This window comes from Varroa destructor, unplaced genomic scaffold, assembly GCF_002443255.2.
Source record: "Varroa destructor unplaced genomic scaffold, Vdes_3.0 BEIS01000005.1, whole genome shotgun sequence".
NCBI lineage: Eukaryota > Metazoa > Arthropoda > Arachnida > Mesostigmata > Varroidae > Varroa > Varroa destructor.
The window spans coordinates 2,432,922-2,458,954 of NW_019211458.1; the positions used below are offsets into that span (position 1 = coordinate 2,432,922).

A 26,033-nucleotide genomic window follows, 5' to 3' on the forward strand; every position below is an offset into this window, starting at 1 on the left:
CGGGGTCAAAGCTCTCAGGTTTATGACCTAGAAATTGTCTAGATAGAATAGATTCTTAAATAACTTTAAGTATATACATTAAACTGATATAGAATAATAGGTGGAATTTAGTGTCTTATTTTATAAGCTTAAGGCGGATACAACGGGTAATATTAGTTCCATGGGCATAATTACTAAGCCAGAGTATTATCTAAATCCTTTTGTTAGGGTATACTAGAAAATAGGCGCTATAACATTTCAGGCGGATGTATGTACTACGAAACAAAATTACCAGAACAGCCTGCCGTAGTCAGATTTTCCCCACAGGATTACTGTTATCGAATAAACCTCCTCCTCCTCCTCATTGTGAGCTTGTCTTTCGTTGGCTATTTGAATTGGGAATGCTTATGCGTTCATACATTCTATCACATTGGAATTTATAGGTGCTATCTGCATGCATCATATGATGTCCGTCGGAGGCCGTATCATTTGTAAAGCCTTCGTTTCATACGCGCTTATAATTAGAATAAACAGAAATTCAGATGTTCTCTTTTTCAATATCCTCGCTTGACACAATCACGCACAGTTTAACACTGACTTACCAATTCGTCTAGTTGGTACCGCGATACCACACTACAACGGCTATTGCGCCCCTTTGTTGTACGAGAACTACCGGAAGAAGTTTACGATGATATGTCAGAGGAAATTTTTATACTAGCAGCGTTTTGCGACGGATATAGAAGGTGGGCGGGAACGGATTACGCAAAAGTAACAAAAGACTTGCCGTCATGCTCAAGTGAGCAGCTTGTCGGCTTGGGAGTGGGGAAAAGCTCATAGCAGCGTTATTTATTTGGACGCATGCATTCTATATACAATGCCTAAAAGCAAAACTGAGAAATTACTGGTAAGGTAAGCATGCAGGCGAGGCAGGCTGCCGCCTACTCTAGGCAGTAGCGGTACTTGTAGCAGTGTCCTGGTCTGAGATGCTTCGGGTCCCTGATAACTACAGCAGCAGCTGCATCCACTTTCGACAAGAACTTGTGCTGCTTCTGCTGTTGGGCTGCCGAGTAAATGGGTGGGTTCACGCTGCCCTCTATCGGATTGCCTATTGCGGGACCAAGGAGCTAAGCTGGTAAAAAAAAAAACTCCTGACTCTCATCTTTCCGCGCACACACTGTCATTGCGTGTTCAAAAATAACCGCAGACTTATGCATTGTTGCCCCTGCACTTATCCTTGACTTAACAACCTGGTAAGGTTGCCTCTGAGCGAACCTAGCACGGTTCTCTACCGTGGCGATCTGACTACGTAAATCCAGCTATGCCCTAAAAGATCCGTTTCTAACGAAGAGACACGGTGCTGCTCTATCGCATCGCTTCTGTACGCACTCTAAATAACTGCCATTGCCTCTGAAAGCTCACTTCCGTCGTTTCACTCAAAGTACAGGTTAGACCCGCTCTAGATTCCAACAACACAGGTGCATTAGTTAGAGATTCGTACTGCATGCGATAAAATTTGCATTTACATAGTAATTTACAAATAGATTTTGTAATGTTAATAAAATGTCAAAGTAGCGTTTACATATAAGTCGCGGATCAAACCTGAATACATAAACATGGGTTGCTTCGATTGGTACGATACACCCATTTTCATGTGGCTCGTTCAGTCTCCGTTTGTAATAAATCGAAACATTGGAATATAGTCTCATACAAGTGTGTATATGTAATTACTTGTGGGTATTTATTCAAAGTCAGCCCAGGGTCTATTTAATCGTATTTAAACCCCAGGGCCCAGGGAAGTATTTAATCGTAGGAAATATATTGTGGATCGTTGTGTTTATGGGTTATTCGAATGCACGAAATGTACGCTTACTGCCAGCTCTCAAAGTTATCTATTTTAATTAGTAAACTTGTTACGGCTATAAAACAAACGAACCCACGTAATAAATAGTTTAAATGTAAAAAGAATAAGGTCTCGTCACGTTTCTGCGCGGTTAAGTCTAAGTCGCCATGTATAGAGAGACGTAGCTCTAATTGTGTCCAATCGCCTTACTAATTCGGGTCCACCATTGAAATATCGTCTGTTATAAGGTAATTGTCTTCTACCGCGTAGTTTCAGAAATAGATTCTCGACAGAGGAGTAGTAGATGCAACAACAAAAGAAGTCGAAACCAAGTGAAAGGAAATGCAACCTGTAACAGTTCTCCAACTGACAACCCAGATTCTTGTGGATGATCGCGCTTTTTTTGATGCCCATTTTACCTTGATATCTTCCAGCTATAGCAGTCCTCGTAACAACAGCTGTGTCCTATAGAAAGGACGTACCAAAGGTGAATCTTTTGCCTAACGCTTAGTATTATCACGATCATGATCACATGATCGAAGACAGTGGTGCATCATTATGTTCTCTTTCTGCTCTTTCTCTTTTTTCTTGCCAAAGTAAGAGACTCTTGTTCTTCCAAGGATATCAACGCGGAGCGAATGCGTTTGGAAAAGGGGGCGTTTGTATGAGAAGCACCTCTGGGTTGACGGAAACGTCTAGCGAACTCTCTAATAAATTTGGTTACATAAATTTAGTGACATGTATGCATATCCTGTAGATACCTGTTCATATCATGCGCAAAATGATGTATCGTAAGCATTGGCTCTAGGTGTCAATTTTTTGGCTCTAGCTTGAAGCAGAGTATAAGATGTCTAAATTCTACGCGAAAACTCTTCAGAAACAAAGTACTAGCTTCAAAAAAAATTTAAGAGAACATGTTAAATATGAAGGCATCTGCTTTTTAACTGAGTTCGATATCGGGCATTTTCTAGCTACGGCTAGTCCATTCCTCTCCTCTCTTCTGATACCTATGGTTGACTTATTTTTCGTTGTTGTGTTGTTAATCCAGCTTTAAATCGTTTAGTTCACCTTTAAACGAAAGTTATCAATTCAACGAGCTATAAGAAGACTTGTTTGGACATGAGTTCCTGTTTACAGTTAGGCGATTTAAAGGTCGAAAAAGCTTTTGGCCGTGGAGAGAAATCATCTGTAAAAAAAAATACGAGTAAGAACGATGACAACGGACCTAGACATGTGTAAAGGACGAGTAACAGTAGACTGAATTGAGTCTATGTTCTAGTCGAAAGTTTCCGTGTACCGGCCGCAGCCTACCGTCCACAAGAGCTTACGCTCAGTTCATACGAGCCTCAGCGGAAGTTAGTTTAAGAGCGTCCGTTAAAATAGATCTTGTGAAGAGACTTTTTTTCATAATATAAAGTGTGCCAGACGTCTTCGCGTAAGACCAGCTGAACGTGGTGCTTTTGGGGAGACATCGTTCCAGGGGAAGTGATCCATTTCAGTTTCCTTTATGTTTCGAACTTCGTGACTCGAACCTAGGCCACAGCACTTCTTTAAGACTAGCAAGTGAATACGTTACCCACTAAGCTATCACTGGGACCACGATGGCCATAACGGAGCTGTCGAAACAACACAACAACATGTCGTTCAAAGAATAATAATTGGTCGGATAGAATCATTAAAAAACGCAGTCCCATTGGTTTAAACTCTCTAAAATTTCGGCTTTCTTGCTACGACTTAACAAAAACAAGCACAGACACGGCCTACTAATGGCTCAAAGAGTTTTATCCAAATGCGTGGTTGGAGAACTCTTTTCTGCTTCAAGAGAAATAATATGAATATAATCGGTATTGCCATAGATTACTCAGAAGCGGCATTTATTGGGTTTACAGAAAAATCCTACGTATAGAGTAAATGGTGTCCTTCTAGCAGTAAGCATGTATACTGAGTTAGGCTACCGAACAATGAATTAACTTGTGAAAAGAGTTAGCATTCGTCTAGGGTCCTGAAACAGGGGGCGCAGTACATAAAGCAGAGTCAATTTGAAACTAAACAGAGTCGAATCTATGGTGTCATCGAAGTTCTAACGAGTGTCTATATTGACTATGATAAGCTACTATATACTAACTTTAGCAGGTTGGAATCGAGGTGCTTCCTAGAATTGGTTAGCCATACTTCACGTCGGAACTCTCATTGAACTAGTTTCATGCTTAGGATGCGCAAAAACATATTAACTGTCGACTTGCGCCTGACACGGTCATATGGTTTGGGGTATATTATTTTTTATTATGCTTAAACTTAAATATGGTAGATATTGAAAATGCTAACTAGACCGAAATATGTGACAACTGCTGCCAATAAACGGGCAAGGTATTCTCACCATACAACTCCTCGGAGATAAAGTGTATAAAGTTTTGGCATAGGATCATTTGACATGAAGTCACATCTTGAGGGGTGTAATAGATCAACTTCACTTGATATGACGCCACGTGAAACGCAGACGAGCAGCTTGAGTCAAATATTCCAAAACTCGATAGACCATGCAGCGAAACGAACCCACAGAAAAAGAAGGTAAATATCTGAACTCGAAGCTGAAGTAGCTGGAATTTGGAAGGGGCTATTTGTTTAGATCAACGACTCATACCAGGACTCTTCACTTTTGTTATTGACCAAGAAAAGATACAGATCAAAAGATCAGGAGGCCAGTTTCGCTTACGATTGTTATGAGGGTGATACTGGAAAAAAATTATGGACTAATTTGAGAAGAGCAATTCGAGTATAGAAATAGGGCTTGTATTGCCTATTGCGTATAGCACTGTTAAAGAGATCGAGTAGTTAGTGTTGCAGTGAACGAAACGTTTTTAGATCAACAGGTAGCGCGTGCGCAACGCCTGCCGTTGGATAAAGGACAGTTGACAGTCAGCTACAATGACAAGATAAGGTCCTTGGAAGTTTCTCCCTTTTTATATTCCTTTTATCGATGATGAGCTTAAACGCATAATGTTCAGCCCTGTAGGGCTTGTAACATATCCGGGTGATATTAAGATGTATGTATCATTGGGCTTGGGCTCTCAAAATGGATCTAAGACTTACGGCACATTAACGCCGGAAGTCCAAAAGGAACCACAGCATCGGGACTCAGCAAGGAATTAAATGTATGAGCGAGTGTTTCCTGCGTTTATTGTGTTTACGTTCGCTGTGTGGAATACTCGTGCAGACAGTCGATGTTCATTCATAATCAACTTGATGTCGAACGCCCTCTATGGAAAGAATATAAATGTGTCCTGTTAAATTGTTGCTGCAATGAAGCAATGTTTTAAGAGGTACAAACAAGATTTTTATGTAAAATAGAGTTTAGCTACAATGATGGAAGTGGTTAGTTAGAATGGCTCAATCGCAGATATGATGAGAGGCATTTACATGAATGTCTTATTTGATCGAACGAGTGGTTCAGCTGGAGGCGATGCCAGGTGAAACTTTGTACTGCCCGCGCGCTCACAGCGTCCTAAATGCCCGTCTATGGCACATCACCGAGCGAATTTTAAAGAAACAATGTGATATTGTATTAAAAAAAAAAAAACAAAAAAAAAGGTTCCAAACTTCTATTTAGTGCTCTTTCACCTTTTTAATGATTATCCCGATGAATTATTTTATCTTAATTCTCTTACTTATTCTGAAATGCATTAGTTTTGCCGGCAGTCCTACACTTTTTCAATTTGAGCATCTGCACAAATCATAGTGCAAATAACAGACCGACAGAACTAATAATGTTGTTACAATGTTTAGATCGAGAGCGGAGAAGCATATATAATTAAGTGCAGGCCATTGTTAGGCACCCAACAATAAGAGTGGATCCCAGCAGTTACTAGTGGCTCTGAGTGCTCCTTAAGAAACCAGCGGAAAACTATTGAAAGGCCTGATCTGCTTGGCTGAGTAACGTTTCATTTTCATTAAACGCTACGTGAACTCCTCCTGACAGACCATTGTCGACGCAATTAACACAATTGAACTTGTTTTGATAAACTCTTGGAAAGAAAAATAAATCGATGGTATAAACATGATACGCCTTCGTTGTTTTTAAGCTTTGACCCCGTGACCTTAATTGACATCTTAACGCAGTCAGCAAATGCTGCTAGCTTTCAAATTCGCATAAAACATATGTTTAGCACTAAACACGTTTGTAGTAGGCCTGCCGGAATGTCTAACCGCAGATGCACAGTCACCTTTGTTTACAACGGCGTGTCCTCTTTCAGCTTTTTTCGAACAACGATATGTGAGGAGCACATGAAGACCCTTGAATACATACCTACCATGCTGTTATTTGATCTTAACGTAATTTTTGCTTCTATATTTGATCGTTTCAAATACACAGTCGGATCGACTAAAAATGGTGGTAGCAGTAATCACTAAACCTGTGATTTGGTTTATGTACACAATTTCATCAAAAATATCATAAAGCTAAGCTTTTCTTCTTCGGCGAGCAAGGTGTTTTTAGATTGTACTCAAGCATCTAAACTGTATAGTATACTAAAAAGTCCGGGAAAACATTGTTTTTTTCCCTCAATAAATTATGTTTAACAAAATACTTCCAAATCTGTGCTTTTAAAAAGGACTCCGAACATTCCTTAGTTTTATTTAGATAAAAGGATTATTATCGTGATTGGCTTGGCCTGGGTGATGACGGGCCACAATGTCTGTGCAAAAAATCTAAATTTCAAGTTTTGATGGTTCCACCAAACAAACTGGCCTTTTTGTAATATCATTCCAATGGTTAGCGATCAAGAATAGATAGCAATAGGTCTGTTTTGATTTGTATGCAGTTCGACGGATAACACACTTCGTTTGGCGCTGGGGGCCTGCCTCCTGTAAGAACTTGAAACACTGATTTGTTTCAATAAATCTGTTTGAACAACCCTTCGCTTAAGGTCGTGGTTTTAACCATTTTGTGACCTTAATTAATTCTTTTTTTGCTGTTACCAAGTGATCGATCAAGAATTACCAAATGTTACCTCTGAAGCAGCAATCTTTATGTTGTGGCTTCTGGATGAGCCTAAAAGTTCTTATATGATATTTACCGCAATTGACAATAAGTGTGACATAGGGTTGTTGAGGTCTATATGCGCCGGCCATGTCAAAAACGAGAACATTTTTGGCGACGGACATTGAAAACTTTAAAGTGGATCAAATCACCTTGAAAAAGACTTTTCCGACCTAATCATGGATTATAGCCGCACAATTCCAGACGTGTCAAATACAGTGTGTACTATATAGTGCAGCGCCACTATCACGCAGAAGTTACTTATGCGTTTTTCATTGGTCCGTAAAAACCGACCCGCGCGATGATCCGACGACACATCTAAATGTTCCAAAAAAAAAGTAACAAGTGAGTTAGTACCTCCATACGAGTTTTTTCGGAGGAGAAGCGCAGTGAAGGCAAGTTAAAATATCTGAATTAGAACAGCAAGTAGACTGGTCTTCTTACTTCAGCTGCCTAAAAGGCGCGTCTAGTAAGAATGTGCACTAGGTTTTGAAACTCTATGTTAGATGGCCGTGTATTTCAGATAATTTTCATTTAATGTTGAACCACACAGAACTGTCATAGTTGCAACTTTGATTATGAGACCAAACCGCGAAAACGAGGCGATTGTTATTGGCAGATGCAATTGTAACTTCAAATAAATTAAAAAAAATAAATAAATAAATAAATACAGATCAGAAACACGCTAAACCTATCGTTATCTTTCAGTTTATTATATGATTTTCTACAAGCGGGGCGTCACAGATATTTGCGTCAAGTTATCGCTACGGCTGTCGTACAGTTTCATTAACTTCATCACGGTTTAGAGACACACACACGTTTATGATTACCGTTACCTTATGACTACCGTTACTTACACTGAGTACCGTTCGCTGCACGTCGTTCGATGATAGAAGGTTGGTAGATACGAATTAAGTAGCCACTAATACACTAACAAGGGTAACTGCTCCTATTTACATCGTGCATCGTTTCGCACCTTCTCTACCAATATGAACTTAATCCAATGCCGTGTCATTTGTACTATGCTTGTTGACACATTTTTAGTACCTAATGTAACCAGCCTACCTTTCTAATCTGTCCCTAGCGATCCCACCAAGATACGATGAACCTATCCGTCCTGTGTTTCTGTAGCGTATCTGGCTGCAAGTCGTTTATTGTGTGGTTTTTGTGATTAGTTCCAACAAAATTGAAATTATTACTTTATGATTAACGACATCCATTCATTGATGGCTTGAAGGATTTTCCGCTCGCGGTGAATGGTAGCAGTATCTAGACACTTGCCTTCCGCACATTATTTAGTAACGAAAATATTGTAGAAAAAATGACGGGTATCTAAAACAGTTATCGATTGTCTAAATAAATCAGTTCCCATTTTACCCAAAAGCTTGTTTTTCCCAATTTCTCTCACTCGCTGTTCTCTTCTAGTGTGCTGTAACGATATTGCGTTGTAAGCGCAATTTTTACTCGAAAAAACTCTTCAGAAATGGAGGTTCCAGGTGGAAAAAAAAAAAAATGTAAAACTGAAACCTTTTGTACTATACAGCTCGTCGAGTTCAGGGCGTCGCCAAAAACAGATCGAGAGGTTCGCCTTATGTACGGTAACGGCACTCTAGCTGAGAGGACCGTGACTTTTTTTTCATTTGAAGCGTTAGTTAGAATTCAGAGGATGCTCCGCTCTGGTCGACCATCTAAGTTTCATGACGACCGTCTGAAAGCACCTTTGGGGAAAACTGAATAACAAACAACTCAGGGATTGGCCGAAAAGATGGGCTGCAGCTACAAGACTGTCACTGAAGTCTTACTTGGAGTTTGCGTACCTCATTAACTCCCTGAATCCGACAAGAAACTATGGCTTAACATTGCAATCTCAGCATCTCGCTCGGATGCTTGTTGCATCAAGTGACAACAGGAACCAATAGAAAATTGTTGACCAACAATGAGAAGTGACAATAGAACCATCAACATGCACCAGAGATTAAAATCGGTGGTTTTAGGTAGGAAACCGGGCCCTAGGGTCAAGCCAGATGGTTACAAAAAAAAAAGATTATACGTTGCGTTTGATGGGACCACAACGGCTTTGTTCACCACAAGTTGCTTTCTGCGAACGATACAATTGACTGACATGTTTATTTGCCCCGGCTGCATCAAATTAGGCAGATGGCCCATAACAACGCGAAGCAACATGCATTACTTGGTCGAAAAAAGCCGTGAACAATGGTAAGGAATACATAACGTGATAACTCACTGTCATAAGAATAAAAATGTGTGCTATTTCTTTGCCGTGGCAAACCGGCTTTTTCGTAAAAGGCAAAGCTTATGGTAACTATAATTTCTACTTAGTTCTTGCATAATAATCGGAAAATCATAAGGTGCTATATATATATATATATATATATATATATGAAAGGCTAGGCAGAAGTGGTTTGTCAAAAAAAGTAACAAAGCCGAGCCTTTTGCTCGCAAAAAGTAGGGCTGTCAAATAGTCCACCAAAAGTGTTTTGTGCAGGAAGGCCGAAGTTCATTTCAGTGAATGCTGCCACTACAAAATCTATAAAGCCGATATTTGACTAACTCAGCCTAAAATGCTTGACCAATTGTTACAGCAGAAATTGAACGGGCTCTATTGTTTGTTCCTCATAAAAAAATAGCTAAACTAAGCTTTAGTACCTTCGTACGGAGACCCTTCGAATACCGTTGCAAGTGTTCGCGTAAGCTGAGTCCTTCCCCCCCTTTTATTCGATGCAGTGAAACACAATGGGAGGCTTTATGGGGGGCTGCATAGCAGTGAACAACACAAGGACAGACCACTGAGGAGGTTAGAAACGCGGCTTGATTTGACACGTATTGCCTTGTCGGACTAGCAAACAGCTTTACATCTTCCTCGAGGAAATCCTACGTCTTGGAATTTCCCCTAACTCTATCGAAGTTGGGCAAGTTAAGCCTAGCTCTGCCGATCTGTTAAACTTATTTCATTGTACCATTACTAATTGCTGTTACTTTACCATTTTCTATAGGAAAAAAAAAAAAAACTACCAGTCAGGAAATTTCGATCTCTATTGTTAAATCAGTATTGAACGCAAGGACAACAGCTTTGAAGAACCAAATTGACTATGTATTCCAAGAAGTGACGCATAAGGTGCAAATGTAGTCTTTATTGCTATACAGCTGAACGGTGCAGACATTTCTGAGTGACGCAAATTGGCTTGCCACATAGCCAACGCGTGTTGCATCGTTCAACTGTTGTGTGCCACAGATGTCTGTGATTCCTATACATATTCACTTCAGTTGCAATAAAAGCTATTACGTTCAAGTGTTGACGTTGTCTGACTTTGTAAAAGGAAAAAACCTTGTGCCCGTAAGCTTCGATCTATCACACTACTTCTCAGGAAAGTCCTAAGTTATATCAAGGCCGAACAACTGAAATGCATTAGGTTTGAGTAAAGAAGGGAAAAAAAAAAAAGAAAGGAAAGGTACGTTTTCGACTACACGAAGTATTCAATTATATTTTTCGTATTGTATTTCGCTTTTTTCCGGACTCAGGCAACTGCCGAATCAGCGAAGAATATTCGCCTCTCGTGTAGAGCAAAAACTCGATAACTGAAGGGACGGCTGGCTACTTGAGAACAATGAGGACCGATCGAAGCCTTGCAAAAGCTTCCATGAGAGGTTTACTTGATTCAAACGATAAATCACACATATCATTCTCAACGTTAGTTTGAAGCGCAAGAATGATAGCATCCGATAACACCGCTGACAGGTTAACAGCTATGTGTCCTTACAATATATTCTAATATCGTATACGCGAATGTAATGATCACGTGGAAAACGCGGAACTGTAAGCTAATTCTTCGATTTAAAGTACTGCCTATCCGGATTGAAGTAGTAGCACATGCTCTGCGGTCAGAAGGCTGCGCGCGGAAGGCGGACATAATACACTTAGTAGCCTTCGCATAGTATCTGAACCTGTACTTTGAGAGCTCATAGTGTCATATATGGAAAAACGACTTGGCATAGATATTTTACGCAAAACCTATGTCTACTGGTATAATTTCAAAACGCGACTGCTACATTAGAAGCAGTAACCCACGAAGAGCCTCTAATACCACTTGGTATAAAAACAAATAGTTTACATCAACGTCGAAAAAAGATAAAACACACATTTCTTATACAAATGTCTTGTTAAATGCGTAACAACAAACCGAAAGGGATTGACGATACGACGCTATTTACTACTAGTGCTGCCGTGGGCTAAAAAGAGGGCAAGAGTAAAAGGGGCGCGATTGCGCGCGCGTGCGCCGAGAGTCGTCAATTCCAATAGCTGTTGATCATGGACAACGCCAGGTGACATGTTAGTTGCACCTGTTTCCCTTTCGAATAATCATTGCGGCGAAGACACTGGCCACTGAAGCATAATTCGAACTTCTTTCAAGGTAAAATATTTATTCAGTTCATTGAGATCTTCATTACCACTAGCATTGAGTGCCCGTAATCTGCAGCTACATAACATGTTAAAGGTTGTTCTGGATCGGTAAACTGCGCACAATAATAGCCCTCTAGCTAAATAAGTAGTATTTTATCTGAATCGTTTTTTTGAAGGGATCATTACAACATAACAATGCAACTAAGTTTAGTCTATACTACATTGCGAATAATAGATTTTTTCCAAATTTCTGAATGATTCCCATTAAGATACCCCCTCGTCTACTACTAAGTATATTTCGCATCTAATTTTTCTCATTGCAACCCCGGTCAAGAATTCTTACACGGCTATATTATCGTATCTATTTACTCTTACACGGCGATATCTATCGTATCTAAACCTTTTTTTTTTTTTTTTTTTAAAGATAAATTAAAACCAATTTATCCGATACCTTGTATCACTGTTAGAAAAAAAAAAACTTAAATATTTTATAACTTAACTCATTAAATAGGGCCTTTCTGAAAACCGGTTCACCACTTGCTGCTTTCGGCTTAGAAAATTTCTCCTATAAATCATGTGCATTATAGGAAAGTAGAAGAGGGTCAAACGCTGCTTCAGACTGTATGGCCTCGAAGGCCGCCACGTCAACCTTTAGTGACATTTTATACCTTTAACGCTAGCCCGTACCCGCCGGAAAAAAAACGTACTAAATACATCATATGAAGAAAATCAGTGGCTATCAATTAAAAAAAATCAGGAGATTTCAATTCGCGGGAGATAACGAAGGTCTTGAAATTGATCCTAGTCCGTCTGTAGTTGCATAAGGGCAAGCTACATATGGGCCGCGGCAGATGCCAAGAAAAAATATTTTTTTGCAGCCTTTAAGAGTGCGTAAGTAAAAAAAAATCGAAGGACACTTTCCATGTACCAATGCCGATTCTGAATATGCTCTTATAATAGAAATTGGCATTATTATCATTATAATACGATTGGTATATCTGGCCTCCTTATCACAATAAAGTGAAAACCAAAAACATGCCTAACAGCATTAGTTTCGAAAATTAACATAACTCCATTTTACGAGCGTTTAAAATATGCCCGCATAACAATAGCAAACCTAGTTAATAAAAACGATTTTTTTTTTTTTTTTAGATAAGTTTAATATTTAAAGTTGGCCAATATTATTTTTTTCACTGTATTGTTTGGAATGTTTTGAAACTAGTTAAGAGCGTTCATCCCGTGGAATGAAACTGCTTACGCACGCGTTTGTTTACCGTCAGAGATGCATCAACGACAGGACACCCGTTTGAATCGGTAACGGGCATTTCCATTAAAAATACACTTGACGCTTATCTCAGGGAGCTTTTGCGCTTAATTGGTTATTAAAAATAAAATCCAGAAAGGATCAATTCAGCAGATAGAAACAACGTCCTCATCTCTTTGGGATCTGGTTATTCCTACAAAGATCAACACGCTCCCGAAACCATCTCCCCTCTAATCTTGCCATTGATCATATTATTATCATATACGATCGTATATAAATACGATAAGATTGGATTATACAACAAATGTACATTATCAGCAAGTTACTGACTTTACTATTTGGTAAACTTTACCGTTTATGAACTCGGTGAAACCTTATAATAATAAGTTGCTTCTAGAAAGGAAATTGCTGGTACAGTAACATATATTTTACTTTTCTTTTTTTTTTTTTTTATATACAATCCCATACACGTTTTCTAATAAACGAATATTGAAATTTTCACTTCCCAACTTCTTTTCTAATACATACATATATTACAATCTGTTGGCCATATGGCCATGTTCTTTGGAAATTACTACAAAGGCCGTGTGTCTATAACTCATGTAGTATGGCATCCTCGAAAGAGTATCACCTAAGAGCTCACTATGAGCATTCATAGCTAAATGTGTACTTAGTCGGTAACTGAAACAATTTAGGAAACAATGGAACACTAAGTTTCGGTATACTTTTGGCTGTGTTCTCTCAGTAAATACTGAAGTGTTTTGCAGCAGTGCATTGCTTTTTTTTTTTGTCAATTTTTGACTATAACCTGAGGCAAAAAACAGTCTTTGTAATAATTTTATCTGTTCAAGCTATCGATTTCTCTTATTCTTATCACTACCAATACTTCAATGGTTTAATTCTTCCAATTTATCCCTAGACAAAATGAATGCATAGGTATCATGACTGACTTATGGATGGATAGGGTGAGGCCTGTAAACCTCCCAGTAGACCAAGTTCTAAGTTAAGAAAAACGGCGAGCAATATTTATTTTTTTGGCTGAGTTATAAGTTTCACTGTAGGGACTCCAGGGATAGTAGTAGGAGCGAATTTACTCAGGAGTAATCGTTCCCTATCACTATACTTAGATCAACTGCTGAGACGCATACTTAATTCAATCAGCGAAGCGGTTGACTAACTAAGTGCTTTAGCCAAAAACTAGCCTTGTGTGCACATTTGATAAATTTTTTTTTCGTACATTTTTGTACATAGGAGCGTTGAAAATTCCGCCGCCGCAATTAATTACGCCTAGCAGGCAGCCCAAAGGGTAACCTAATTTGGTTAATAATAACCACAACATGTTTTCCATACCGCGTTAATGCTTTTAGGTTCTAAGTAAAACATACGTCTACGAAGTTCTTCAGCCGTTTTCTTTTCCGTTTTTTGTTTTTTTGTCGTCCGTTAACACAGTAATAATCGATGGCTCCCGCGCATGCAAAGTAACTTCAGTAATAATTTGCCATCCCCGTTGCTTTTTGGTCTCGATTTTTTCTATGCTGCACGCTTAGAATTGTGCTTTATATATTCAGACAAAGCTGTAGTTCTGTTTAGTGTGACCGCCGACTCTACGAGCGTAGTATCAAACGTCAATCCTCTGGTCCAAATGACATTTGATAGATTACGCAATAACACACGAAACGTTCAATAGGTAAAAAGTATTACTGCCTGAGAGAGCACCTGGAAATATAATAGTTACTGCTCAAAGCCCAGCTGGATAAAGCTCTGTTTGGGCATGCCTTAGTGGCACACGAAGCGATCAGATCATTATATCAGCGTTCTGGGCGAATGAAAAAATCTCTACTGCTTGAACAAAGGACCAGAATTGTTTTAGGAACGAGCTGGTCCCTCTTAGGCCGTCGGGGATATGTGTCGTCCGATTAAATAAATAATAGTATGACCCGACTTTTTTTTTGGAAATGTCGCACATAGCTCCCGAACGCCTTGAATGATGAACCCCTCAAGCGTTGTCCCGCACGGTTCAAGTTTGTCAGCTTTGACAATTTATCTTGTCCGGTTCTTTTATAATTGTCATGTGCGTTTGTGTAGACTCAGCAGTATCTAAATATTAGCATTTAAATCATATTATTCATAAAATCTAAAATATACACTAATAGGTTTCGGGTACATTTGAACGATCATTTGCTCAATTTTCAATTGTGTTATTGTTTATAACTTATCTTCCCGGGATCTAATCAGCAAGATATATTTGGGAATGTGCTAGGGAAAGGAAGATTTATCTCGGTTAAATGAAAATGTGACAATTAATGTGTTAATCTTCCAGCTGTTAGGTGTCTGTCTCTGAATTGTTCGGATTATGTAATTTAGCTCAGAGCTATTTGCAGCGCTGCGATTTATTCTAACTATTAAAGAGCTGTTGATAGATCCTGAGCTTTTTTGCTCAAGGCGAAACTTTTTGAGACAACATTTAGACTAGCAGTCCTCGTCTCGCAATTAATTGATTGGAGACCCACATTTAAGAAAATCGTGCTTACACGTTTCTCACATTTTGACTTCAACTGCAGACTTATTTTAATTTAATTTTAAATTTATGTATTTGTAACTGCGAGTCTACTGGCTTCCATACTTCCAACCTGTTTGTGTACAACTATGATCTAAGCTTATTCGAAATCAATTAAGCACGCGGCTTTTTTTTATTTTAATATTTTCTTCTTTTTCTAAAAAGCATATCGTTTTGTTTTTTTACAGGAGCATTCATATCTTTGTAAAAATCTGTAAATATAGAAAATTATGGTGTCTCGGTATCACATTAAACTTTTCTAATATCTGCCGACGTTTTCGATACTTCTTTTAGGAGTCTTTTATAGGAGCTCAAGCGTGAGTTATTGTTTTGATTTGGGCTTATGCGTTCCTTTAACACGTTGAAACCTTATTATCTAAAATGAAAAGTTTTGCTGTTATGCTGCTTCCAAATATTTGCAATAACGCTGATACTCTTACGAGAAATTCAGTCACATAGGTCTGTTTAGTATTGTTATCCATTAATGTAGCCTGAACGTGCATTTATCAGGACGCGTAAAAAATCCTCAGTCTTGCTTAAAACATCTCAGAGCACCTCGGAATTCTATCATCGTTGGCCAAATTCAATGAATGCTTCGGCATGAGAGCGAAGAGTCGACGGTAACAGTGTTGAAACGCGGTTCAAGGCCACTGAATGGTACGAAGGTCTATAACGAAAAATCAAGTTTCATCTTCTCCACCGAGGCGTGTCTGCCACTCTTACTTTGCAGCGCAGTTGCTTAGCAGGACTTGGGCAGGGCAAACGTCCCAATTAAGTTTGATTGTGGACTGCTGGCACTACAGCCACCTGTAGAATTTTTCATATGTACTGCTGTTACTTTACCAGTATTGACTATATTGCATTGGTTACATACCTTTGGTAGATTACCTAATGTTTTTTTGAAATTCTGAAAGAAACATATTGTCAGCAGTCCGCCCTTGTGATTCAGGCACATCAATACCCGCATGATGTAATCTGCTGTTGTGCGAAAAATTATTCTCTGTACAATTCGATAGAGAACATTCAGATAAACGCTAACAGAACGGCGATTTAGTATCCAAAGGCCTTGAATGTACAAATGCGCATTTGTTAGCGCGACCAGTCTTACCTTGGTACCTCTAAGCTTTTCGACATGTCTCGCCCTGTGCTTGCTCACGTTTGCCATCAGCGACGCCTGCCGTAAGGGTGTGTCGGTTTAATGCGACGCAACAGAATTCTGGGTTTATTGCAAAGCCTTTTTCGTTGGAGTTCCTAGCCAGAAGCTAGTAGGAAGTATTTGTAGTTCTAAGTATTTGTTGTCGGAGAACTGATCTGTTCCCCCACAGTATTTAGAATGCAATTTATGGAGCGTAGTTCGATATTATTAGGCCGTTCGCCGACCCCTCTGGGCCCGATCCGAATTGGAATTTACCGACTTGTGAATTTGCGACGAATATAATTTCGAATCACAGTAGTAAATCTCCGAGTTTCGAATAGGAATGGAGTGCGATTTTTAGACTGAGTCGCCGTTTCAAATGAGATTTGGCCGACTGCAGTGGAACGGTGTTGGGCAGCCGAAGACCAAACTGTTCGTTCGAGCACAAATATGGTGCCTAAGTATAAGATATAAAATGTTCCTCATTGAAAACGCGGTATAACGCAAAGGCCACGGCCCCTTACCAATGGCAACTAACGACAGGCGTCGAGCTATCACAGTTTGTGATAATTGGTCCATTTATTTATCATGCAGCCATAGAACGTATATCTTATCTATGTTACCTACTAAATAACAAAGCTAACAAATGCGCACCTAGATACGCGACCTCCGTAGTACCTCTGCACAGATATGCTGTGTACGTATTGCGTAACACGGTTTTCAGTTTTGTGAAACCGCAATACTTTTTCAATACTCATTTTCCTAAACACAGATTATTTGAGATCCCACAGTTCTGTGACCGTACTGTTAATGTTATTAAAGCCTATGAAATCGCAACGAAGACTTTTATTTTTCGGCAGCTATGCGGCAATCAATCGGCGTCCATTATTGTTCCAGTGGCCAGAGGTATAATTTTTTGAAGGCATATAATTTTTATTAGATGTATTTCGCATGTTCTTTGTTCGAGTGATGTTTCATTATTTATCTCTTAATGCGCATGTGGTGTACGTTACGTTTGTATGTCGATTTACCTTTGTACCCATCAAACGTATTCATTTATTAAACTCAAGTTGTAGTACGGTGTACCCGTCTTACACCAAGCTTTAATAAAGGTGCGGTTGTCTCGAAATCTAAAGGATAACAGCCCATTCGGCGGTGCATCAAATCCGCTTCCATGGAACGCGTAAAAGAGTTCATCTTTCTAATGCGTACCGGACCATTCTAGTTATACCGGTGATCTTCTGAAGAATTTGTCTTGTCCCTTTCTCGTTTTTCTTTTCTAGCAGCCCCGGTGATTATACAATGGTCACGTACGAACCTTAGGGGTACATGTGGTGCGTATGTATGTATGTATGTAAGCTAGTCCGGGGACTAATATAGCGATGTCTATTGATAATTTCGGACGTAAGACTCAAAGCGTCTGATCTGTTAGCGTAGCTCTCGTGTGCTAACATCAGCAAACCTGAAGCAAATGAGTCATCTTGTTGCAGACTGTTAATGAAGAACTGATGTCGTTCACGGTAAATGTATGGTAGGGATTAGCAATGTACTTTCGTGTTTACGCTTGACGGATCAGGCAGCTATTTCACAGCCTGTGGGTACTATTCGATCAGTGATAATGATGAGCTAGGTCGTACGTAATTTAATAATAAGCCTATTATGAGCACGCATCACATATATATTACAGGATAGTACGTCTGTTGACTCCGATCTTGTTACAAATAATGCAGCTGGAGGGGGATGACTGAAACAGAGGTTTAAGCCCCCACTGGACTATTAACAGCTGGACATGAAACGACATGTAGACAATAGCTACTTTGCATCAGAAAGTCGATTTTACAAGGAGTAAAACGAGTGATTTTTATCATCATGCTTCGCAACAAGGTTATAAACACTACACAGATAGGACTCTAACTTCAATAACGTGGCCTAACAACATAATAGCCATTTAAAAAGTGAATTTGTTAACTGAAAATTAAAACAAATATATAGTCAACGACGCCACTTGCTGCAGATTTGTTTAGAGAATCAAAATGAATATTCCACGAAGGAAGAGATGAAAAATATACGAAATAGTACACTTTCCTGCTGAGCTAAGGTCATACAATTAGGTACAAACCCTCCAACCCTTCTAGCGGAGGGTATCGCCGTTTGTACGAGATCGATAATGAAATAGGCTGATAAACAACTAGGCGTAATGATGACAAAGTACTATAGAAAACGTTACGGTTTCTTTAAGAGAGACAAAGAAATTCACACATGTTGTTATATTTCGAATGTGATGCTCTAATGGTTGATAGACGATCAAGCACTTGTTCTTTCAATCTGTCTCAACAAGTTCTACTGAATGCTATATTTCCATCCATCTGCCAGCTGCTCCGAAAGCACTCGCTATTAGGGTATTCATTCATTGTGAGATTTGCCTTCTGCTACCTAGTTTATTGCTAGGTATGTAGTCTAGTCCTAGTCTTTCTTATAGATTATAGCAATTATATAGTTTATAAGTGTGCTAAAGTTATATATTAACATTGTATGATGAAAACATTATAATATTAAATCGTCAAATGATCTTATATTAAGGACTGATGATCTCAAGGAATAAGAAAGCAAGTCGAAAAGAACTTCACAACTATTAAAATGTAAAATAGCATGTGCACCGAGCGCTTATACAGAACATTTATTACTTTAAACAAATAGTCTGGTGAAAAATTCGCCTACTGTTTATTTAGAACATCTCCTACGTGCATCATCAGAATCATTTATGTGTGCATGAGTATGCACATATCAATGACTCTGAAGGACTTGTAAGTTCCACGACCTGCATAAGGTTTAGTGAAATTAATCCAGCAAAGTAAGTTCTTTTTAATTTTACATTATATTTAAATTAGAGTAAGTTCAATAATTCCGGACAGCGTTTACTCAGTATCGCCAATCGGGTTCGTCCATCATAGCCATGTAAATGTGGCCACGTTTTTTTGCCTGGAAGCAGTATATTGTTATTGGACTCACTATGTAATTAATAATTGCTCATGTCGTGTTATTTGACTGCAGGGCTCGTATCACTGGGACCCGAGAAGCAGGAGCTTGACCAGGACATCCGTGAAGCTGCGGCGAATCTTGTCCACGACGTCATCTTCCGCGCCAAGGAGATGGCGCAAAGGTGTCAGTACGACCACAATTCAACTGAGCGATCTTTATGATTATTGTTTTTGTTGTCGATTTTGATTACCTTTAGTAGGCTTCAGTACAGGTCTCAGTTTCATAATTTTCAGGTGCACACTTAAAGTGAACTATGGCCTTTGTGCAATTACTTATGCGACATATTGTGCTTTAAGAACATTTTCATGACCAAGGGAAATAATAATAGGCGCTGCACTAGAGAACGAAGCTTTCTATATAAAGTTCCCTTTTCATAAAATCGATGTACTGTTGGAAAAACTTAACGATCGGATCCAACAAAGATGGAATCATGAAGGATTCTACTTTTCCTTTTGTGAAATTCTCGAATTTTAAATGAAAAGCAATATATAGCATTTATTTTGCGTTTCGTTTAGAACAACTTCCGACTTAAAGAATGCGAAGAATTGAAAGCCAAAATGACTTAGGTCGATAACTCTGGGGGTTGCTGTACGAAAACAATTTCGCCTTTGGCGCTATAAATTTTCATCATGCGATCATTTTTGAAGGCATACAAAAATCAGCATTTTAGAAAAAATAAATCCTGCCCTTTAGGAAATCCTGTTACTAGAGGTAAATACTGCACATTTAAAAGTGGTACGATTTAGAGACCGAAGCCTCGGTGGCTGTTCTTCGAAATCCTTCAGGTTTCGATATATCTATTTTGTTTAAACACGTTTTATTGATAAAATTATCGGTAGACTATTAGTTACATACAGCACAATTACCAACACTATTACATGTAACTCAAAGTAATACGGATGCTATATGTCCCACGAATAAGCCTTAACATCTTTTTACGGAAACATCGTATTTAAGTCCTTGAAACGAAGAACCACGAGCGCACGGACAGTTAATTGACGAAAACCGAAAATTATTCACGCGGATGACAAAACGTTTTCATAATGCCATTTACTCGTCATTTATTGGCGCCAATATTAAAGGCATCAAATAGTTCATTTGTAGAGGTGACATGAACCCAGTTACAGAAGCAGAAAAACTTTCAGCAGGGAAAAATTCTATATTTGGCTATAATTTAATTTATTCGTTGATATATATATGTATATAGTGGATACCCATAAATTGTAGATTAGTAGATGCATAACAACACTGACGTTCTGTGGCTTTTAGCTATAGAAACTGCGTTAGTACTTACAAGTGCCCGCAAAGATCAGGTTTTTTAATTTGTTTATTTAATTTAATTGTTTTTATTTTTGTTATTATTTTACGTTTCTGTATAGATAGGTATCAGAAGACTCAGCGCTACAATACGAGGCTGAAAGGTTATAAATTTTAAAGATTAACCTTATCGGAACGCTAAGGTATTTGACGTAGGGTACTTTTCTAAAAGTTCTCGATAATTTCTGATCTCCCATTTTTGCAGAGGAACGGTAAATTAATTTTTATCCTATCGTTGATGTTTTTCAAAGAACAAACAACAAAAATAGAAATTTCTCGGAGCACATTCAAAAGTAGGACCAAATTTATTATTTGAAATTTCGCATGCATACCCTACTGAAGGGTCAAGATTTTATTCTGGTGGAGGTTTAATCTGCCTGTGGTCTTAACCTAAGGCTTGCCTAATTCATATGAAAAATCATATGTTTTCAAAAGAAAATTAAGCGTTTTTTTTCCATTGTCATCCATGGACAGCGCACCCAAGAGCGCTGTCTAAGCGCTTACATATAAACTATACTAAAGAATATTCGTCCGTAGTGCTAGCAAATGCTTGAAGATTCCGACAATGTTCAGCAACTTGTGCGCTACTCTAAAAATGGCTTCATTTAATCTGAAGCCAGCAGCTCTTTTACCACGACGCAAAAAGCAACACAGCTAATTGACGTATTTATTTCGAAATTGCGTGAGATGGAAGGGTATCAAATACTTTTTTTGTTTACCCTTCAAAGGAAAGCATTTGGGTCCCTGGTGATCGCTCCACTCCGTGTCGAGTAGTAAAGAAAATCCCGTTAATTAAACAGCGACATTTATTTCGATTAACAACATTTTTTTTTATTCTCTGCAGCAGAATTTCGTTATAGCTCGATGGGCAGTCATTTAATTGTTACAAGTTGATCAAGGTACCCGTTCGCATTGTGTGTTTTTCCAGGGATTTCGATAGGGAGACTCGACGGTTGTTCTGCACTAGATGCAATCGTTGCAAACCTCGTATTGTATTGTGATGTGAAACTCATTGCTCGGACAGGGTTTGTAAATGCAAAGTGGGAAAACTTTTTCGCATCTGCGATTCGTAGTAGAGGAGTCCTTCACTGTCATATTAAGTGTGCAGTCTTCTTGCGTGCTCCCGGACGAACACTAAGTGCTTGGGTGATATCCTAGAAATCTTCTAGACTATAAAATAAAGGGTCCGTTTTTGCCATTAAACATCGCTATTATTATTCAATGTATGGGTATATAAACATATTTAGTTGTCTGGGCGCCTCTGGAGAAAAGGACGTTGAACTGCTGGGCCGGAAGTCTGGGTAGAACCAATTGGTCACAGGTCAATGTAACACTGAATTCATTCGTTCCTTTAAGTGCAGAGGCATATTAGAAGCGTACTGACCTAAATCACAATTCTGCGCACAGTACGATATGATGCGAAACAACTTGCGAATACTTTTACAGTATATAACGCACCTGGAGTCGGAAACATACGTATCGTAAATAACGCACCTACCCAGCGCATTACATATAACGTAAACGTCAAATCACAGAGCCGTTTTTTTTGGGTAATATTTTACATAGAAAATTTAAATTATTTTTTCTTTTGCTAAACTCGGCAAGCAGTTGACCAGAACAAAGCACACTGCTCTGTTCTTGTCAACTGCTTTTTTCTGTCTGTGTGTGCTGTGAGGTGTCGTGAAGCTATTAGGAACTTTCAGAAAAGCTCATGTTGTACATGTTTGTCCCAACTATTAGAGAGTAGTAAACTCTCTTCGCACGTGTTGTTTTTATTGCTACAAGTCGTTACTAAAATCACCGATTCTTAATTTTCTCCACGGTTCCATATGTGAATTACATATCACAAATGCTATTGGAGCCTATTTATTACAAGCTGATCGGGGCGACTCTCCGGATATTAACAGTAATACTAACTCTATTTTCGAGATCGGACGATTTAGGTATAGTACTTTGCACCATCAACTGTATCAGAAAGTAAGGCACAAAATATTGCGTTGCGCCAGGTAATTAGCTTTCTAACGCAAGTCACCTTATTCAAAGCAAAAATGAATAAATTCTACGGCCTCTTTTCAGGGACCACTGACAGTAGTTGTAAAGAATAGAAGCAGTTGAGCCGGTTGACTAGGAGGACCGTTTACAGGTCAGAACAACATGGGCCGTCGCAAAAAAATCGACGTTAGGCACATGTACCCATTTGCGATGGAAGGATATGTATGTTTAAGCTATTCGAACTTATACAAAACTTTTCCACGTGGGGTTTTTCCGTCAGCCAAAAACTGAGTTAGTTTGTAACTTATGCTGTTAGAGTGACATGTTATAAAGAGCTTTTAGAGCGACATCCAAGGCTGCGCACCGGCCGTTTTTACCGTTAGGTTTTGACAATTCTTTAATATAATCATATTGTATATATACATATAAATAGTTCTTAATCTTGTTGTAGCATCTTTAGTAGCTTAAATAAAATCTGTATCAGCTCCGCCATCTTTATGCTCGCTAGAACGAACAGTCATTATTGTTAGAGGCCTAAATAAATGCCATGGAAATTTGTATGTCACATTTAAAGACTGTCTAGTAGCAAAATGCTACCAAGAGTACTACAAAGTTTTGCCAGTGTATATACATGTAGCATAGCGTAATCTTGGTAATCCCACGTTAATTTCATAGTCATAGCATGCATTACCTTCTGAGCCGGTCCTGAAATGATCAACATCTTAGATAAACCTAAACTGCTTTTTTTTTTTTTGTAAATTAACAACGGTTGTATTCGTTCTAAATTTTGGTTGCTGTCAATATGATAATAGCGTATCAAGTTCAACATGCGTTCAGTATAGTTGAGGAAGAAGATGACGAAGCAGTCTTGGCCGAGGAAATGGCGAATAGTCTGTCTCGATATAAGATGAGCTCGTTTTCCGTAAGTTACACGATATTATGTGTTCTACTTCGTCTAAATGAATGGTTTACCTTTTAGTTCGACAGTAAGTAGCCGACGTTAGAACTCTTGCTTCATAGCTGCACAAGGAAAGACTACGGGTGAAGACTTCGAGCCTATAAAGACTAGAACTGAAACCAAATTTGGCCCGTGAGGTTAATATTTGTCCATGCTAAGGCATATTCAGTTGAAACATATATTTCATAAACTATTTTCGTTTTCAACCTGTATCAAAATATTTTTGCAACGGAACATTTCAGCAAATTTAGGAAAATTAAGCAGCTGCTAATTCTAACAGTGCGTCATTACAGAATTTTTGATGCATAACCGTATATATTTAGAAAAACCTAACGAGCGTAATGCGTTGAACATACAAATGAAGGAGCCGCTGCTCCAAGTCCCACCAGAGACACGTATTACGCACCTTCTGTGAACTGGGGGTATTTTTCCAATCACATAAGTTATAGTTTCTGAGCCATACGGAAATACTTGTCGCCGCTTGTTCCCAAAATGTTGCTTCGGTCTTTGTAAGCATCAGTCTAGCGCTTCTGTCACCGTTCCAGGATCCAACTCCGGAAATCCAAATCGACTTGGTATGTGATCGTACACCAAGTCCTGAAGAAACACTCACCTATGTTGGCCCACCTTCTAGGCTTCGACAGGTAAACTCAAAATAAATTAGAATCACTGATCAACTTCAATATTTGTACTGCACAGTATTGTAGTCTGCAGAGCAATGGAAGGGATGTTGAAGCCTGCAACACCTACAAACCGAGACTTGGCCGTCTGGAGAGTAAACACATATGCGGTGTTTTTCTTTATATTTTCATATTTATAGTAAAACTAATGTGTATTTTTGAACTATAAAAGTAAGCACAAGGCCCGTAAAGGGTTCTCCTAGACGGTAGCAGACTCTGGTTAGAACTTCGTACATGAGCTTATCGATACTGAGTATACAGATTTACGATGCACTGTATCAGTCAAAACTGTAGTTGTCCTGCATTTTGGGTGTCTTTGTTACTTATTGTAGGTGAAAATACGCCATCGAGAGGTTGCATCTTCACCGGAAGACTCTGATAAATTTAACCAAAGTAGAGAAGTCGCGGATGTCGGCAAGGGTGTAGATCGGAACAAAATTAATATGAGAAACAATATGGAAAGCAATAACCCGAGCGATATAGACGACATAGGTCAGCGAGATGGTAAAAATCAAGTAAGCCAAGAAAATGCTCAGCGGAAAGATAACCATGCAGCGTCGTCAATCATCACGTGTTCTATTTGTTACTGCCCATCGACGATAGTTCAACAGCAATGCAAACATCAGCTATCGACTAAAGGTTAGTTATCGGAAATTACAAGTAAAACACCATTTTTGTTCTCTTTAACAGTAGTTCTTTATTTCATCCAGGTTTTTGCTACTTTTCCGCATACGTCAGGCCCTATCTCTACAGTAGCGACTTTTCTCAAGTCTTCGTGAATATTACACCGTATTTTTCTGGTGCCTTCATGTGGAGTTACGTCTAGTGATCTGTCCTAGGGGCACGTTGTGGTCTAGATTCAAGTTCGAACATAGACGGACAGACTTTGTTTCGTGCTGGAAGCCAGCCGTATAATGGAATGCCTAACAGCGATACTGGACGTATCGAAACTCGAAACATAAAGATCACGTAATCTGAGGGGGCCATTCGTCGCCATTTCGATCGGAGATCAGACACTCCGTTATGTGATTCATTTATAACGCGATTATGTTACTAGTTACGTAGAGATGTCAACCATCCTGAAACCTCAACTTAAAGACCTCTTTCAATGGTCCGGGATGCAGGAAAGCCTGGTATCAGCTTCTGGTAGCAAACAGAATCTACGGTATCGTCAAAAAGATTCAGTTGATGCTTCGGACCCACATATCGCACTAGAGAGTAGGTTTTTGTGATACAAACCTACCTTCGTGGATAGCTCGCGAATTCTCAGTGCCTTTTAAGCGGCTATTGTTTGTCTCAATCGCCACGTAAAACTATGCTTATTGCTAAACTCTGTTTTCTCTTATCTTTCTGTACTCACTGTTTCTCACTGCTTTGTTTCAACCTGTACAACACCCAGTTAGAAAACTCTTTGCAAAATGAATGACTATTTGTGTCATCTGAATTTTATAAGGGTACATCTTCTATGGGTATGGAGCCTTACGGACACCGCTGGTTTTTTTAGGTATACCACGTCACACAGGGATGGTGTTTTCTTCCTTTTTTTGACTGTGAATTCACTGCCAGGCGTTGGTTTATTTAAAACTGACGCGGCTTATTTACATATTTTAACAAGATGAACTTGATTAGGTTGCATCATATTCTCATTCAGGTTTTAGGGCCCTTTTGCATACTATAATAGAAGACTTATTTTTCAAATACAAGTGTAAGATCTGTTTTTGTTGCTGCTGCTGCTGCTGCTGCTACTAACTAAAACCACTTGTGGCGAAGTCTACAGTTACAGCAGTCTGCTACTATTTTTATACGATCGCGCATAT

The 26,033-nt window shown here is 39.0% G+C and overlaps 1 protein-coding gene across 5 annotated transcripts in view; it reads left to right on the top strand.

Moving 5' to 3' along the window:
* The window catches only part of LOC111251078 (uncharacterized), a 70,586-nt gene that overhangs the window by 41,760 nt on the left and 2,793 nt on the right, over positions 1–26,033 (top strand). For 4 of the 5 annotated variants that reach the window (XM_022807340.2, XM_022807341.2, XM_086990294.1 and 1 more), the window contains 4 exons: positions 19,282–19,392; positions 23,391–23,500; positions 24,082–24,180; positions 24,549–24,855. In XM_022807340.2, coding sequence (XP_022663075.1) covers positions 19,282–19,392; positions 23,391–23,500; positions 24,082–24,180; positions 24,549–24,855 — 627 coding nt within the window. Of the gene's footprint in view, positions 1–19,281; positions 19,393–22,662; positions 22,730–23,390; positions 23,501–24,081; positions 24,181–24,548; positions 24,856–26,033 lie in introns of all 5 variants that reach the window. The other variant, XM_086990296.1, reaches the window with a different exon arrangement.